Here is a 17,636-nt window from a genome sequence, read left to right as displayed (position 1 = left end):
GGCATACAAGGACATCCCGGATTGCTTAATAGAGCGCCGTCATGAAACGATCTCTCAATCTCAACAAGGAATTACCATAATCTTACCTCATGATTTAATCGGATTCAGCACCCTATTGCTTCGGGGTGTAATTCCCAAGAGATTGCCACTTGGATTCTCTTCAAAACGAGGACACTCCTCACATAGGTTTCCGATTTTGGACCGTGCTCGAACTCGAGACGTATTTTCAATGGACACAGACTTCGTCTAATCAAGCTACAGTTAGCTTCGGATGTATTCAGATTTGCATGAATGGGATTGCATTTAGACGATGAATGCACGGAAGATGGTGCAAGTACCATCCTCGACGGACAAGAGCCTCAATTCCGCGTGTCGTCGGGAGAAAAGCCGCTCATGTCTTGTCTTAACGACAACGAGTCAAAAGACTCGAAAGTGGGATCTCTTTTGTTCTGTTCTGCTCTGTTCTTACTGGCAGACGGGTTCTTTACTTTGCCCCCACTGCATCGTGTCTCTGCCGGATCGCCAATGAAACATCGAAACGTCTCGTGTTGGAACAGTGGATTGGTGCCAACTTAGGAAAGTTTTCATGGGTGGGAGTCGGGACCCCACTCTTCGATTTTGAGTTGAAGTGACCCTATGACTGCATTGGTGATGTGCCCTACTTGTGTGAGTTTTTCTTTGTGGGTCTCTTAAGTAAAACCCTTGTTTGATTGTGGAGTGATTAGCCCATAGTCATGTTCCTAAGTTGGGGAGTACTGTCCTTTGGCGTGGATTTGAATGATTTGGTATTCCAAATCGAACTCAGTTCCCGATTAGACGGGACTACTTGAATGATTGGAGGTGTATTCGACGATTTGTTGAAGACCTCAATGACCCCTTTAGAAAATGAAGGTAGTTTCTCGAAAGCATTATCACAACATTAAGGGAGCAAAGACAACAGGTTCCATGGATGGAATCATCTTATATTGCGTATTCGATTCGGGATGTTTTTTTTGTGGAGGACAATAGACGGAGTGTCATCGAATTATCTAAAATCAAAATGAAGTTGAAACTAAGCGTATACCCGTCATGTTATATGACACTACCACATGCTATCGTAAATGAGTATAAAGACATTGATTAGCATGTTATAATTTGAAAAGGGGAAAAGTTCCAAAAAAAAAAAGTCTTAAACCTATCGTATTGATACCAATATAATACTAAACCTTTCAATCGAACTAATTTAGTCCCAAACCTTTTCACATTGATACAAATTCAATCTATCCAGTTAATTTTGGCCGGAAATTGCTAACATGGACGCAAGTTGTCCTACATGTGACACAATTGACACCGACGTGGATAAATTTTTTAATAATACTAACATTTTTTTATTATTTATTTATTTCTTTTTTCTTCCCCTTTTCTATTTTCCGGTAGCTAGCCACATACCATGGCCGACGAGGCCCACCTCACCAAATCTGTCGAAGGCCAATCGTCTCCAAGGCCGGGGGTGGCCTCGCTCGGCAATGCGTCGCCAAACCTCACCCAAGCGATGCCCAACAAGACCGCCTTGGCCAAGGCAAGGGTCAACCTTGCCGATGCTCGCCCTTGCTCAAGTGCGGCCGATCGTCGCCTAGGCGAGACCAGCCTCACCTACCACCGGCAAACAAAAAAGGAAAGACAAAATAGAAAAGAAAAAAAGAAATGAAAAATATAAAATATAAAAAAAAAATCAACATTAACTCCCCGCCGTGCCGCATAGAATGACCAACATTTACTTTAGTGATTGCCAGCTCAAAATTAGCCGAATGGACTAGATTGGTACCATTATGGAAAGGTTCGTAACTAAATTAGTCCAATTGAAATGTTCAAAATTGAATTGGCATCTATGCAATAATCCGAGGACTTCTTTTTTTTTTTTTGGGGTACTTTTTTCCGGTTCGTAAAGTCAATTGAACTGACCTGTTTTCGCAATCTAAGTTCGAAAGTGCTGCGCTAGGAAAATGGTCCTACATATATGTCTGTCGTGCCCACATCGGAGCTCGACAAAAAGTTAGAAGCTACTTGCACGGACCGAACTGACATAGACCAACCCAAACTTTTTCATAGTTTCTCGACTGCCTAATCAGAAATGGTTAGGACCCTCCCAACATCCATCAAACATCACACCTCCGAAAAAAAGTGGCTTCCGACAAATTTTCAAGTCACACCTTTTTTTTCTGCCTCTTCTCTTACGGAAGGGAAAAGGCGAAGCTCCCCTCTTTGCAATCGTTCGTGGCTACGCTTTCGCGATCAACCTTCCCATGTCGTGTCTTTTCTGTTGCTCCACTCTCGGCCCTCCCGCGGTCGGTTTCTGTCCCTTTTCCAGTTTCCTCTTTTATCTCCCTCCTCAGTCGCCATTGTCGCCCTCGCGGCCCACCAGATCTTCTCCTTGATTCTCTACTCGAATGCCATTTCCCTCGCCCCCCACCCATTTTCGGTGCGTCGCCCCACAGCAACGCCGATCGGGAAGCGATATGTGTAAGGACAACAGTAAGAAGCACTTTGGAGATACTTGTATTACCTCGTTTCCCTGTCAGATCGTGATACGCACAAAGTAAGTGACTGTAACGACCCAGTCCAACGAGGGCAGAGAGCGATCGCCGGGGCTATGGAGCCTGAGTAAGAAGCAGCTTCTAGGACGACGAAGGGAACAGAAATGAACTCGATAGTGAGAGAGTGGTTCTGGAATATATACTTGAAAACTGGAATTAATTCCCAGAAGCATGTTTCAACGTAACAGTAATTTTTAGCTTTGGAACTTCAAAATTATGCGTGCGCATCCTTGATTCGTGAGAGCGCGTAATTTTAATTCCTTCTTCTGACATTTTAGATGCTGCAGAATACGGCGCTGAGAGCATTAGGTGGATACGCATCTTCTTCTTCTTCTTCGCTTCGAAATGGGTCAGATCCAGTCGCTGTACCCTCTTAAGATCATTAGATGTACCACGAAACGAATGGCACACTCATTCACCTAGGAAACTAGTTTATCAGGAAGCCATGAAAAGCACCTCGCATGCCACATCAGAAGCCATAGATTTTCTTGCAAAACATGAGCACTGTGCCGCATATATGTATTTATACCTGAAGGTACTCCAAATTAGCACAACGACAAGAGAAACGAAGAGACAAAAGAAAAGGGCCGCTTATAATCGGAACAGTTTGCTTTGCGCCTCCGTCAATTGCATCGCTCTCGAAGCCAATCGGAAAAGGCGTCAAGGGTTCTTGTGTCAGCCCTGTAGTGCTTCTGAGTGAAATCTAGGAAAGTCGGCCATGTAAAGTCTGGGTATATTCTTCCTGAGTCCTGTCTATCAACTAGTTGACTCGGTGGAGTCACCACCTTGTCCCTTCTTGGGCACAGGAAGAAAGCCAGAGACTTCCTCACTGCTTGAGCATTCACCACTGCCCTGTGCAAGCAGCTCTTGTAGATCCCATTCGATAGAGCCTGGACAAGCACAAAGGCCGCATACACTTCGATTAGGAGGATCTAAGAATGTTTTCACTTGGCGCACGATTGAGTTGGCGGGCTTAGATTACATACCATGAATGTGTCGCCGATGTTGATGACGAAGGCGTCGGGATTTGGGCTGACTGAGCACCACTTCCCGTCGACAAACACTTGGAGCCCGCTCACTTGGTCCTGGTGGAGAATGGTTAGAGAGGTGGGATCGCAATGGGGGCCAGTTCCTAGAGTTTGGTCAGGCGCCTGACACGGTGGATAGTAGTTTAGTCTCATTATCGAGTCGTTCCCTCTGAAGAATTCCCTGAAGTGCGACCGTCCAATTCCTAGGCTTGTCCCTAGGAGCTCCATGATTCCTAGGGAGAGGTTGCTCATTGCTTCACAATATTCCTGGCATGTCTCCCTGAACGAAACCAAGAAGATGATTTCTTATCTAGTGTAAATTGAAGATTGGAATGCCAATCGCTTAGTCCGTTTGCTCCATTTATATTCGATGACTTAGTACCGATTGTTATACAGCTAAAATCGGTCATCCTAATTAGTCCGTTTGCAAAAAGAATTGACATGTGCCTCCAAAGTGCATAATGAGTCGAACGCGAAGTTTATCTTACCCGAACTCTCGAAAATCCTCTCCCATGACATTCAAGAAGTACTTCTCAATGGTTTCCGACGATTGACCATCAGCAGAATAGCAGAACGAAAGGGTTTCCTTCCACGGAAGTTTGGAGGAGAACCTGCCGGTGAAGCTACTCGCGTAGCCCCAGTGCTCGCCGGGCTTCCTCTGAGCTCTTTGCTTCATGGAGAGTTGCATCCTAAAGAAGATATCCACATTCTCATGAGCCTTGTTTATGAGGCTCAGACCGACCCCGTGATTCCCGACTAGGAAAAACCCATGTTTCCTGCACGCGTCGTTCACTTGCCAAGATGCTTTCGACACAGCGGCCGGGTCTCCAGAGAGGAACCCCCCTAAATCGACCAGGGGGACTACAAGTTCCGGCGCCTTGGTCGAGGATGGCTTTTCTTCGTCGGGCCAAACGAATTGGGAAGGTATGTTGGGTTGGTGCTGAAGAACGGAAGCATCGAAAACCGGGCAATGTTTGCTTTCGGTTCTCATTAACTCCCCCATTGGCAATGGAGGCTGAAGAGGAGGCATTGGCATGCAACACTTTGACATTTTTGTGATGCTGCAACTGGTGTGGGGCTTTGAAAACCAGAGAAGGTTGGCTAAGTTGATTTGAGGGAGAGAAAGGAATGAGATGGTGAGTTTAATAAGGGGAAGGCACAGAGAGAGAGAGAGAGAGAGAGAGAGAGAGAGAGGAGGAGGGAAAAGCCAAGGCCGTTCATTGGGGAGGTCGTGAACAAATATTGGAATCTTATTGTTTTAACTGTTGCGTCATTCCTTTTACTCCCTCTCTCCATCCAAATCATACACCCAATTGGAAAATCCCCTTTTTAATTTTGAGTCACTTCCAGTGCAGTAGATGCAACAAGACTAGAGACTTGACATTGACCCATTTGCAATCAAAACCAGTATTCAAAGTACTCTGTGCTTTGGACTCAAGACAGTAGCCGAAAAGCTGGCAATGAAACACTCGGTTCATTCTCTTCAGCCCTTAAAAATAGCACAATAAGGTCTATCAAGAAGGAGGTTCTCTTCCTCGGATGCCAGAAGCCCACCAACTACTTGTTCTGTTTTTTGTGCCTTTCGAACCTCCTCTTCAAGTGTTCGTTTGTTTATTCCCTTACTGGATTCAATGTAATCAGCTGTTTGAACTCCTCCTTGGTATGTAAACAGGTGTTGTTGCAGATACAACTAGAGCCATATTCTGTGAGAAAAATTAGTCACGGGTCGGAGGGGCGAAGCGAGCCAATTGCATACTGAAGAGCTAGGAGTATGCAGAGACAGGAGTCTCCGAGTCGCATTGGCTTTCTCTGCGAAAGACGCATCAAGTGAAGCCTTCTTTTGACCTTATCGTACAGGCAAGAGGAGGAGGGAGGACCCAATTAGCAATGCCTGACTTGATTAACAAAGAATTAGGCTTGATTTAGCGAATACTTTCCCCTTAAGATTAGAGTTCTATGCGCACTAAATTAGGCGCAACTGGAAATCTCCTGATGAATTGACTTAAGAAAGAGTTTCTATGCTTGACTGCATAAACCTCCTTTTTGAAAAAACATTTTACCTTCTACATTTGCTGGGTCAACCCTTGCAACATCTCTTGAGACTTGAGAGGTTCACAATGACAATAGAGCAAGTTAGAAAATGGAAGACAATGCTGGCCAAGAAAACAAAACCTGTGACAACAAAAGCAGACGATAATTTGATGCCTCTTTGATTAGATATCAACTTCTGTCACAGATGTGACCACCAAACCAAGTGAGACTGTGCTTTTCTTCTCATCACTAGAGGAGGAAGAAAAACATGCGGCCAAGAGAAATTTCCGGGCCTCGACAAGACACTTTTACAAGGATACACAACCTGTCAGGAAGATAATACTTTCGAGTATTGTCAAGAAGAGACCTGAGGCCAGGCCAGTTCTGATCTCTTTGACCATTCTTATGGAGACAGCCAAATTCAATGGCTAGGAATGTCGGATCCTTTGCCACTTGCTTTGAAAGCACAAATGACAAAACAACAAACATGTTTTTTCCTTTCCCTCAGGAAAAAAGAGGATGTCATGGTAACTTGTCTTAAAACAAAAGCCCTTTTTTTTTTCATGACATCAAGAACGCCAATTCGAGCCCGCCTTGATCGATCATGGCATAGATGGAAATCGCAGCTTTATCAATAAAATCTGCCCCGAGGCAATACAAACCCGACCCGGAAAAGTGAGCACAAGAACAGGACACCACTTAATTCATAATTTGGATGAAGAATTTAATCTGGACTCCCCAGGATTGGTTCCCTCATGAACACAGATGAGTGGGCATCTTGCATTTCCCAACAAGGCAACAACAAGTAATGGGCAAAAGGTGATCAAATCAAGGATTAAGAGCCCCTTTTTTTAAAGTTTAAACGCTGTCTTAGTGGACTAAAGCTGAGGGCTGTTGGAGAATCGATCCAGCCTTGTGTGCATAGAAACCACCGCAATAATGTTAGGATTCGGCGCACAATCACAACGAAATAAAGCGCAAAAGTGAAAAAGAGAAATTGACACACAATTTATCTCAATTCACCCTTAAACAAAGGCTACATCAGCAGAGGAATTTCACTATAATCAACATCTTTTACCTCTTTATTACATTGCAACCCTCAATTACAAGAGAAATAGTTAATATAGAGAAGTAGCTATCCATCGGCTCAAGCCCAAACTATTAATAAAACACGGATTTAAACTATAAAAGCCTTCTAGTGTCTAGAAAGCGCTCCCTCTTGAGACCTTGCCAAGGCAGCTACTTCGTACCTCGGTTGCTCAGCGAGGAGCGGGATCTCGTGCTTTCCTATCAATGTGGAGTATGAACCACATCCAACAAATGATACTCGGCTATCCTTAACTCTTCCGAGATACTAAATATCTATGCACTCACTTGCAGTCACTCTCACTTCGGAGGCTGTCGTATGTCCAATCTCTTATGTGTCGAGTTCACGTGCTTGTGTTTCTTTTCGGTCTAGAAGGGAGGAGAGACAAGCTCATGTAAGTTGGCCATCTCACTCCCCTCTTATCTGCAATATGATTCAGCCAAAGTTCGTCGTTCTCCACGTGATTGCCAAGTGCGAAAATGGAGAAGACACATCTCATCACTTCACCACATGACTCCGTAACTAAGTTAGGGATTGAACAATGAGTCTAACTGACTGTAAAAATGCAGAAAGGAATTGCGTAAGAACAAAGAAAGCTTTCCCAGATTGGAACCTCAGGATACGTGGTATGCGGATCCATCGCAAATTATCAAAAACGAAGTTCCGGGACTTTCCGGTCCAAAAGAAAGAAAAAGGTTTTCTGAGAATTCGCACACTAATAAAGGATTGCTTCTCCTAATATGGCTTTGCACAAAAGCGAGCTGCGAAAGGATTTGATCTGTAAATTACTGATTCTTGACTAGCCAACAGATGCCATGACCCATCAGTAGCACCTCACAAAGTGATGGTTTGTCACAGCATCATGCTGATAAAAAAAGCTAAGGCGGATTCGATAAGCCATTTGAAGGATATTATTTAAAATTTTATGTTCGGACAAGAAGATTCTGATCATGAAAATGAGTTACAGCTTCCACCCCAGAAGCTATTTATGTTCAAATCACACCCTTTTTGGTACAGCGGCGCGATCCGTGCGCACTGTTCTTTCCACTTGGAGATGTAATCTGGGCAGGTGTGATGAAAGCTTCGGTAATGGGGAGCAAAGAGATCTGGAATTCTTATCAGGTTCAGACCATCTACAGCGGGGGAAAAGAAGAAGTATAACGCAAAGTGGGCTAAGAAAAAGCTGGTCTTGTGCAAGAAAGACAGAATAAGAATAAGAGAGGGGCCAAAGAAAAAGGAAGACAAAACAAAAGAATCACATCACTTCCATGGAAGGATGAAGTGTCCGGCAGCGATCACTTTCGGTTAAAATCCGTGAAGTTAGTCGACAATCGATGCGGGACTGCGATAACTCGGAGATTTTATCTAGCTATAGGAACAAAGGAGTTCATTCGACTTGCTGCGGTAGGAGGATTCGAGATGGAAGCTATGGGAGAAGATTGAGGCTAACAAGAAAACGCATGACCGTATGCAGCTAGCTATGGCTGCTTCACCGGAAGGAATATAATTACTGCTAAGATCCGCTCCACCCTGTTATAGTTTGACTTCATAAGTAAAAGTACCCCAGGGGTCCTAATATTCTATTTTTTTTTTTTTGGAACAGTTCAGAAAAATTCTTTCGTCAACTCTGTCCAATCAAATGTAGGAAAGAATGTGAAGCAGCAAACACGACTGTCTATCGCAGAGCTCTCGCCAACAGTATTATATGTTCCTAGCATCACGATGCATCGCTTATTTTGAATTTCTAATTTTTTGCTTATACTTACTTATGGAAAATAAAACTGCAATAACAGGACATAAATAGATTACTCTTATTCCAAGAGATGATGATTTGAAGATCGATTATCATTCCGATTCCTCATTGTTCATTCCAATTCCTATTATTTTCATTCCCAGATGTTGGTTTCCCGTTAACCAAACAAGACCTTAGGTAATTTTTGAGTTTATATACATGTATGTAATGATTTGCATAGACGGAATTTAGTTTAATACAATCAAGCAATTATACTTGTGGTTAGGGCTTGCGATTCTTGTTAGTGTTCATCCGAATTAGTCAAAAGATAGATTGAAGCTTGATGATCTTGTGAATGGTTTTACGGTTGTATAAAGATGGGACAAAAAACTATCCGACTCAATATGAAATTGAAATAATCATCGTGAAAGTCCAAAAATTCTTACGAGTGGTCCAAAAGCTTTCTCAAGTATCTAATCAAGTCTTAAAACATCTTGTTTTTTTTTTCAAAATAATAATAAAATAATAATAATAATAATAATAATACACGGCTGCAGTTGGGTTCAACTGATGTAGCGGCTTCTAGACTCGGGCCTCTCGACTACATGGTTGGTTCACGTGACTAAGGCTACCTTCGCCTAAACGGCGTCGTTAGCAACAAAAAGCAGCTTTCATGCACGAACGACAAACAGCGTCATGTTCAAGTCTTGGTGAATATCATGTAGCACTCTCTAGCTGTAACGTACGCTCGTGTCGAAGAGGATTCCGCCCCTTGGGCTCTTGGCTTTGGAACGGACCATTATCTTCGGCTCTCCAACTCCATCGAGGACTTTGACACACCCACACACCATCCCCCCCCCCAAAACCAAAAAGGAAAAAAAAAAAAACTTCCATCGACGATATAACAAGGGATTCTTCTATTTCTAAAGTTTTCTGAAGCAAGCACGAGCAAGAGCTGAAAGAAGTGTCTTAGCTTATTAAGAAAAATGCGAGATTACTATCTAACCTTCGAAACCTTACTGAGATCGTTTAATTCAATTTTGAACTAAGAATACACGCACGAACAATTGAAATATCGAATCGAAGGAAAGCTCTAAAGTTTGATGCATCGATTTTATCTCTCTCCCTCTCTCTCGTTTATGTTAGTACAAAAAAAAAAAAATTAACACGGTCTAATCATTGTTCAGAGATGAACAAAAAGCCCTAAAATTCTGGGAAATTTCATCCATCAGAATGACAATTTAAACTATGAAATGTTCAATTCTAAATCCCTAAAGTTAGTAACACAACATGACATCTTACCAAATTTCTTTGCGGAACGACATGGGTCTAGGTTGCCAAGAAATTTATGGCTTCCCCGAGCTCAAAGCCGAACTGGGAACTTGCATTTAGGCGTTTTGAGTACTATGCTATTGTGAAGTCGTCTGAACATTTGGCTTTTACTAGGTTTCAATAGAACAGAAGATGTCGTCCTGAGTGTTATTCACTTCCCCATGACTTGCTTCTTCAGATATGGAACTTGACAAGTCCCTTTCGTGCGTTCCAGGTAGACAAGAATAATGGCTGATACATCAAGGACACAATTGACAAATTCTAACGGTTTGCTAGAGGGGAAATTATGCATGAGACAAAAAAGGCAAGATCGTGCTAAAAGCACCAGTCAACTAATCACATGCATGAACGGCTGCAACCACCTCAATGTAGTGCCTTCTAAGGACAAGCATGTGATTTGAACTCCCTAAGAAAGAGTAACAAAAGTAGTACCCCAGATGCAGCAAGAGCTCTATTTAGACGACAAATACGAAGAAAACAGACAACAGGAAACCAAACAAGTCTAACGACTTTTACATGATCCCTCAGAACTAACAAACGTCTAAAGAATAAAGCGAGTTTTCCAATTCAATCACAAGGATTGTGAAGTATTTGTTCATTACACCCCATGTTAGGCATTGTGCTGGATGGACTATATCAGTGAGGTCTTACAGGTCAAGTGGGATGTTCAACATGACCAACATTCAACGGGTAAGGGACAGTGAGAATGAATTCAATGAATCGTGAAGCAATTTAAACAATGTGGAAAAGAAGAAACCCCAGCATCAACAGAATCTTAATCCCTTCTCAGGCATAGAAAATGGTAGTAATCCTTTACCCTGAAGTAGAGAGAGCATTCAACTGTACCTTGGATTTCTTTGCCATGTTCAGTCACTCAAGTTGCAGGTCCGCAGATAGGGATGATCGTATTTTATGTACTTGGTCCAGTACGGTCGATACTTTGTCATGGCTAACTCGAGCCATGGTTTCATATTTCCATTGTAATGAATCACGGCTGCATTATCAATCTCTGAGCGATCAATACTTGGGTTGTAACCTAGACCAAGCACATGCCATGACTTATCAAGAGGATGCGTCAACCCGTAAAATGTGATCAACCCTGGCGGCAGTGTTCCAAGCTTCCAAAGAACCCTATCTTCATTCTATAGCCAAAAAGAAAACAGTCAGTTCTTTTTCCTTTTTTCTTTTTTTGGTGTGGAGAGGGGAAGAACAATGTCAAAAAACCCTAAAACTAGTCACTTCACTTTCACTAAAGAAACTTGCATTGCAATAATGCGTGGACAATAACTGAGGCGATATATTTAACAAACAAAAATTCAAACAGTAGGTGTCGACGTGACAAGCAGATCCTGATCTATGGTCCAAACATCCAAGATATAAGTGACATGGTTATCAGTTTCCAAAGGGTAAACCTCTGGAGTTAGCCCATGATTAATAACGAAAATTGTGAGTATAATGCTTCAGTTCATTCGCCCAAAATGAAAAGGGAAATGGGAGAAAGGAAACAGAAGGAATGGTAATTGACTCACCATATTTTGCCACTTGTGATATATGCCAGTGATATCCTTCCTTTTCCACTCCTTAAGATCAAACATGTTCATGCCATAAGCCCATCCACAAGCATTTGGGTCAAAGTTTCTCGCAATGTGAGGATTCGAAAAGTTCAGGTACTTGTCAAAACGATGAAAGCTCTCACCACAGGTTTCCACAGCGCCATTTACTTTCCCATGCAGATTAACTGACCATAATCCAGTCAAGTCCTTCTGGACAACAATATCATCATCAAGAAAAAGAATTTTATCCAACTTAGGGTAGACCTGTGGAAGATAGAACCGTAAATGGTTAAGCATTGAGAGATACTTCGGGTTCCGATACTTGAGATTGGAAGACCCTGATGAAAGTGTGGTCGGATGATCTGCTTTAAAATAATATTCTTTCATTGCAGCTGACTCCAGTTGACGCAAAACTGGGCAATATGATGAGTTAAGCCACTTAAACTCATCAACATTCTCAACATGGATCGTTGCTTTTCCAGGAGGATTTAGCAGAAACCACATGTTCATTGCCCCATAGTTAAGTCTATCAGTAACAAGATGGAACACATGTTTTGAAGGATCCTGCAGTCCAAACATGAACTATTTTCTGGTAAGAGGTCCAGTCAGTTAAGATATTCAAGGACAAAAAGTAGGAAATATTAGTCCACTATGAGATCAATATCGAATCTCATGATTGTTGGGTTCAAAAGTTTCATTACAAAGATTTTCTCAGAGTTATCACGACTGAGGCATGCCTTATTCTTCTTGAAAGAAAAAGGAAGAAATAAATCCCGATGGTGCATTGTAAACACAAAGAAAATCAGAATTCATTCTCACCTTTGAATTCATAACAGTCGAGTTGACAACTACTGATGCAGCCAAAACATTGTCAGAGAAGAGAGCATAGTGGTAAAGATCACGGTTTTCCAAGTTTTCACTTCTAGGGAACTTTCTCTTCTTAGGAGAGAGCAGATAGTATTCAATGGTCAAACGCATAGACAAACAGTGAATTGCATTTGGAATTGTTTTAGCAGCCAGTTGACTAAGGAATGTGCTCTGCCTTTTCAAACTTCTAACTTGTTCATCTGCTGTTTGCAGCATAGCTCTCAGTTTTCCAGTGACTAATTTGCAATCATACAACTGCTCTCTAGCTTTCGACAGAACTTGGCCCATAGCCTTCATTCTCTCAGGTGCACTACGCGAAAAATGTCAAATAGTAAGGTGAGTACCATTATCCCACATCACAGGAACAGAAATATTTGAGGAAATCATAAAACTTACAAGACGATTTCAGTACCTGTGATGCAGATCAGCATCACCACTTGCCTCCCCTAAAGCACGCTGACTTTCTTTGATTCGAGTTTGCAATTCTTGGTATAAGTCAAGCTTGTTTTTCATCTTTGCAATGGTTAAATACACCCTTGCCATTATCATTTGGTCCCGCATAAACCGTATGGTTGAATCAGTGTTCTCATTCTCGTTCTCTTTCCTCCAAATGCTATACTTTCCCAAAACAGCAGAGTCAACTGACTTGGATCTTTCAATGGCAGCATTTTCAAGTTTAACTGTTACTTCCTCGTCTTGTTGCACCAACTCAGCCGCACGCTTTAGACGTCTTTTCTCTCTAAGTTGCTGCAGAAGTGGTCATAGATAGAAAGTTGGAAACAAGTAAGCAGATTGTAAACAGTGACACTAAAAGCAGTCATTAAAAATCCAACTCCCAATACAGATGTTCCCATCTTGATTTACAACTTGATGGAAAAACTCTGGTCCTTGGGACAAAATAGGGAATAGTGGATCATGATTACAGAAGTTCTCATTAACCAAAAAAATTACCCTACGAGCAAGCTTTGCAGGTGAATCCACAAATTGTGATTGTTCATCTGCAAGAGGACATAAACAAAGATCAGAAAGTTTCCAAGGGTACATCCAAAAATTGCAGTTAAAAGAATCTACCTGAAGAATCATTCACCATGCCCTTTGGTGTTTGTTGTTTCATATCGGCAGCTGACTTCTTAGGCTTCATAGGAAGGAGAAAAAAATCCAGAATGGCATGATTAAACAGAGGTCATAGTTATGTTAACAGATTAGTCACATAAGAAGCCAATTAAGGTATTGACCAATGAAAGATTATAACCTTATTCTCAAATGATGCCTGTGCTCCATCTATATTCCATGACGCAGACATGTTGCTTTTTCTGAAACTATCAAGACTTAAAGGATTTGAATCATCTATATTGGACGTGATGACGTCAAGTACCTGCATTAAAGAGGCAGAACATAATTGCCATGGCAACATATCTCAATGCTATTACATAGCTACCAGCAATCCTAAAGAAGCAGCTCAAGTGAAAGTCATCAAATTTGAATGTTACCTCTTTAGAAAAAAGAGATGAAAGATGTTGCAATGCCATCCTCTCTCGCCAATCAATATTCTACAGATCCAAGTACTTTGTACATTAGCACAATTAAATAGCAGAAGATCTTGAAGCATTAAAATACATATGAAAAGCATACCTCCTTGCCTGAACCATTTGAGGTATCATCATCACCTGCAAAAGGGGGAATTTGGAAACATGAGTCATCTTTATTGGATGAAAATTGTAGATGGAAACACGTAAGCTCATAAGAGGTAAAACACTGCATCACCACAGCATGTATAACCATAGGAAATTCAAAAAAGTTCACAGGTTATAACTGAAAGTGGTAATTTCCTAATATCAGCCCCAACCAGTTCATCATTTCCCAGGTACGATACAGAGGCTTACTACTAAGTTGGGCTTATAAGAAAGCAAGACTTTGGTTCGAATGGAACAAAAATGGGAAGCAAAGAATGGGAAATTAGCATTCTCATTCTCATGGTTAACTGTGACAAATGGAAGGTTAATTAATTTTCTAACGTTTGATTTGGGACTACATAGATGGACATGAGAGTGATAATAATATTACGCTATCCAAACTGAACTGTACAGGAAGTAGAACTTAGGTTCAAATGGAACTAGTACGGAGAATGAAACTAGCGTTTTCATTCTCATGGTCAACTGTAAAAAAGAATGATGTACAAATGGGATGGAAAATCCCTTTCTCATAGATCAACACAGAATTTATAATAATAGGAAGCCATTCAAACTGTACTCTACAGGATGGATGAATCCTATCTTTTTCTGATACAGCCCAAAAAAATCAAAAGCCACTGAATAAGAATGGCAATTGACCAACTAGCTTGGTTGTCTATTTCTGACAACAATTTCATTTCAGCCCCATTCTCTCACACCGCTGTGACACGACGCTCTCACCCTTGGAAACTCCACCATAATTAATGAAAATACTCTTGACCAGCATATTTCCATACAGTGATGTCAGGATGGGAAAACAACCAAAAACCCTGGACATCCTCCATTTCTTCAGTTTCTTCAGTTTCAAAAAATGTAACTTGTTGCCCAGATCCGGCTTCAACATGATGACAAACTTCTTTGCTAACAGACATTCAGAAATCTTACTTCCACAACCCGTTCCATTGAAAGGGCCGGCTAACTTCACAAAGTTTACGTACCGATAATTCTTGTTTTCAATTATAATGCAGATTAGCAGAAAAAGAACTGCTATAAGGCTGTTTTTGAAACCACATTTTTCCTCAAAGACATATCATCATTTGGTCACTGTAAAACTATTCATTATACAGATACAATCTATTTGAAATTGTTTCTAAGTCATCGCATCAGCACACCACCTGTAGATATTAACATTTAGGAACAGAATGGAATCAATAGAGATGAGTGGAGCGAGTTTATTGTGGGAGATGGTAAGTAGATACACTTTTGGCTCGACACTGGGTGAAATACATCTTGTCAACATTTCCCTGACCTCTTTGACAGCACTAGAAACAAGGAGGACCTTGTGTCTGATTGCTATCATTCCTCCAAACAGAGAATTACTTGGAAGATCGAGTTTTGGAGACAAACCCAAAATTGAGAACTTAAAGGTTTTGTCAGTTCTTAAATTTGCTGTACAACTCTAAGAATTCTCTTCTGTCGTCACTTTGTCTTTGATTTGTGGTAGAGATGGAACTTCTTCTGAAAAGTCTTACTAAAATTTGCTCAAAAAGAAGATTGTTGGTTAGACAATTTGCAGAGATGAGGGATTGTGCTGGTCAATAGATGCTTCTTTTGCAAAAGAGAAGCAAAGACTATGAGGAATCTCCTCCTTCACTGTATGTGGACAAGAATGATATGGGCAGCCTCTTATCCCTGCATGAGCTATATTGGGTTATCGGAGGATCTACTTAACGAGGATTATGGGCTTGGCATTATCTTCTGTGGCCTCGCGTAAAGGAAAGATGGTTCTCTTCAATGCCTCTTGATGTTCTTTGGTCGATTTGGAAGAGCGGGATCTGAGAGCTTTCTTCAGATAGGAGATGCCCGTTTTTGAAATTATTGGAAGTTGGTTGAAGTCTTACACTTATTGTATAGTGGAAAATATGTGTGGATGTCAATGCTTTAATTGACATCGGAGATGATTTGTCTTTAGCTCTTTGGGATCTGATCTCTTCTTGTATATCCATCTGCACCCCCTTGGTGCCTTGTAGTAGTCTTTTCTTTTCCATATCGAAAAGAAAAATAATGAATGTTAACATGCTCCTCTATTTAATGATGACCAACCAATGAACCATATTAAGTGGGCAATTCAGACCCATGAAATACCACCACCAAACTCATGAAGGATACACTCTGGATGGTAGAACCAGTCTCCATTTGAGATTTCAACTTTTTAGAATATTATCTTGCCTAGAACAAAGGGAACCCCTAAAACTGTCCTTGTAGACATTCTAAAAAGGCTTCAAGCAAAGGCATCGCCTCTTTCTGATCCTATTCTTCCTTCTTGCAGACCATGTTGCTACCTAACATCAAAGTTGCTTTCAAAATGGTTCGCGTAATCTTGGGGTCATATATAATACGGCCATCAGCAATCTACAATAGGGGGCACTAATTCAGGTTTATGAACCTAGCTGCAGAAGTATAAAGGTTGCTAAAGAGTTGGCTGACACTAAACCTCAACTTAAACTTCAATCTGTGATAATGTATTTAGGCGTATGGGAATCTACTTCTCACTACCTCATAGTACGTCATTGCCTATCCATCACAATCGAATCTATTTACTTCAATGTTGTAAGCACCATCCAGTCATTTAGATAATAAAGTCATCCATAGCATACTTCCTCGTTCAGGAGCAACTCCTCGATGATCTATAACCCCAATCATCACAGACATTAGAGATCAGAAAAATACACAACACATGCAAGGTCAAGTCCACTACCGCAAGGGAAAAGGAAAAGCTCAAAAAATCACCTATCTCATCACCAAGCGAGATCTGCACATCCTACTCAACGGCAATGCCAAACGCAAAATAGACACTGCAAAAGGAGTAACAGAAATCGCGAGTTCCAACGCAACAAGCACTGACCGTGAGCGGAGCCGGCGTGGAGGCCTTTGCCGAAGTAGAAAAGCAGCGGCGAGAGCACACAGAAGAAGGCGAGCACGACGAGAACCAGCCGCGATCCCCCGCTCCTGCTCCGACAGATCCCGACGCCGGATGCTCCTCGCTTCAACGCCATCGCACCGCCAAAACGGATTAAAAAAAAGAAAAGAAAAGAAAAGAACCTGTAAAACCGCGACAATGCAAGAATCAGTCGCCGGAACGTCGGAATCGCGCGCCGAGCGCACGCAACGAGAGCGACGGAGGGAAAGAAAGGGGACGCGAGGGAGGGGACGGAGTCCGCACGTGTACAGCTCAAATCATGGAGCGATCTCGAGGCGGAGATTGGAGAGGGTGGTGACGCAATCCCGTCGCGAAGAGGCCGTTCTTCTTCGGGCGGGATTCGGAAAGCGACGGGAGCGAGCGGCGAGGAGTGTTGGTGAAGTGCGGGCGAAGGCGAATCGGGAGAGTGTGAGTAGAAAATTTCAGGAAATGGACATTGGAGAGAGAGAGAGAGAGAAGAGAGAAGAGAAAGCGATCACTTTCAGGGGGCCTCTTCGCCTCCGACTATATCTTCCAGAACGTCTGATTTGTTGATTAAGATGGATTACCAGTTAACGACGTCGTTTCACGCTGTAGTGCTGCTGCTTGTCGGCAACTTCTTCTAGTTGGCCACATTCCCCCTGGTGAAGAGATAGGGAACCGTTGGAACGTAGAGGCGAGCAATTTAGACCAATCAAATCAGAATTGGTTCTGATTGGATCGGATCTGATCGATGGTCCAGTTTTCCCAGTTTCGGAGGATGGCGATTCATTTCCCAATCCCTTAAAATCGATACCGATGATC

At 42.0% G+C, this 17,636-nt stretch overlaps 2 protein-coding genes across 5 annotated transcripts; both read right to left on the bottom strand.

Moving 5' to 3' along the window:
• Positions 1-3,090: 3,090 nt before the first annotated feature.
• On the bottom strand, positions 3,091-4,686 carry LOC115725929 (gibberellin 20 oxidase 1-D-like). The gene is made up of 3 exons (XM_030655597.2): positions 4,090-4,686; positions 3,560-3,881; positions 3,091-3,463 (listed from the first exon to the last, which is right to left on the bottom strand). Exons 1-3 carry the CDS (start codon positions 4,650-4,652, stop codon positions 3,197-3,199), a joined length of 1,152 nt encoding a protein of 383 aa, XP_030511457.2. The 5' UTR covers positions 4,653-4,686; the 3' UTR covers positions 3,091-3,196.
• Positions 4,687-9,093: 4,407 nt separating this feature from the next.
• LOC115725927 (polygalacturonate 4-alpha-galacturonosyltransferase) lies at positions 9,094-17,319 on the bottom strand. Of its 4 annotated transcripts, XM_048275978.1 has the most exons (13): positions 17,097-17,318; positions 16,779-16,975; positions 13,836-13,870; positions 13,694-13,753; positions 13,456-13,578; positions 13,275-13,338; positions 13,155-13,201; positions 12,616-12,950; positions 12,156-12,513; positions 11,313-11,900; positions 10,630-10,925; positions 9,365-9,384; positions 9,094-9,216 (listed from the first exon to the last, which is right to left on the bottom strand). In XM_048275978.1, exons 2-11 carry the CDS (start codon positions 16,927-16,929, stop codon positions 10,650-10,652), a joined length of 2,037 nt encoding a protein of 678 aa, XP_048131935.1. In that variant the 5' UTR covers positions 16,930-16,975; positions 17,097-17,318; the 3' UTR covers positions 9,094-9,216; positions 9,365-9,384; positions 10,630-10,649. The 4 variants fall into 4 exon arrangements, with proteins under 4 accessions (XP_048131935.1, XP_030511452.2, XP_048131934.1 ...); XM_030655592.2 differs by lacking the exons at positions 9,094-9,216; positions 9,365-9,384 and having other exon boundaries at positions 10,264-10,925; positions 17,097-17,319; XM_048275977.1 differs by lacking the exons at positions 9,094-9,216; positions 9,365-9,384 and having other exon boundaries at positions 10,264-10,925; positions 16,779-16,964; positions 17,096-17,317.
• Positions 17,320-17,636: the final 317 nt, after the last annotated feature.

Source organism: Rhodamnia argentea, chromosome 3 (assembly GCF_020921035.1).
Source record: "Rhodamnia argentea isolate NSW1041297 chromosome 3, ASM2092103v1, whole genome shotgun sequence".
NCBI classification, from domain to species: Eukaryota; Viridiplantae; Streptophyta; class Magnoliopsida; order Myrtales; family Myrtaceae; genus Rhodamnia; species Rhodamnia argentea.
Note: the sequence above shows the minus strand (reverse complement) of the source record. Positions and strands in the feature narration are given on the sequence as shown.

Excerpts from the sequence above, each read along its gene's own strand:
- LOC115725927 (XM_030655592.2), bottom strand. The coding sequence starts at position 16,929 with ATGGCGTTGAAGCGAGGAGCATCCGGCGTCGGGATCTGTCGGAGCAGG. Across the intron at positions 13,202-13,274 it reads CATGGTGAATGATTCTTCAG|ATGAACAATCACAATTTGTG; the intron begins GTAGATTCTTTT and ends GTCCTCTTGCAG. Across the intron at positions 12,951-13,154 it reads CTGCAAAGCTTGCTCGTAGG|CAACTTAGAGAGAAAAGACG; the intron begins GTAATTTTTTTG and ends CCACTTCTGCAG.
- LOC115725929 (XM_030655597.2), bottom strand. The coding sequence starts at position 4,652 with ATGTCAAAGTGTTGCATGCCAATGCCTCCTCTTCAGCCTCCATTGCCA. Across the intron at positions 3,882-4,089 it reads GAGGATTTTCGAGAGTTCGG|GGAGACATGCCAGGAATATT; the intron begins GTAAGATAAACT and ends GGTTTCGTTCAG. Across the intron at positions 3,464-3,559 it reads ACATCGGCGACACATTCATG|GCTCTATCGAATGGGATCTA; the intron begins GTATGTAATCTA and ends GTGCTTGTCCAG.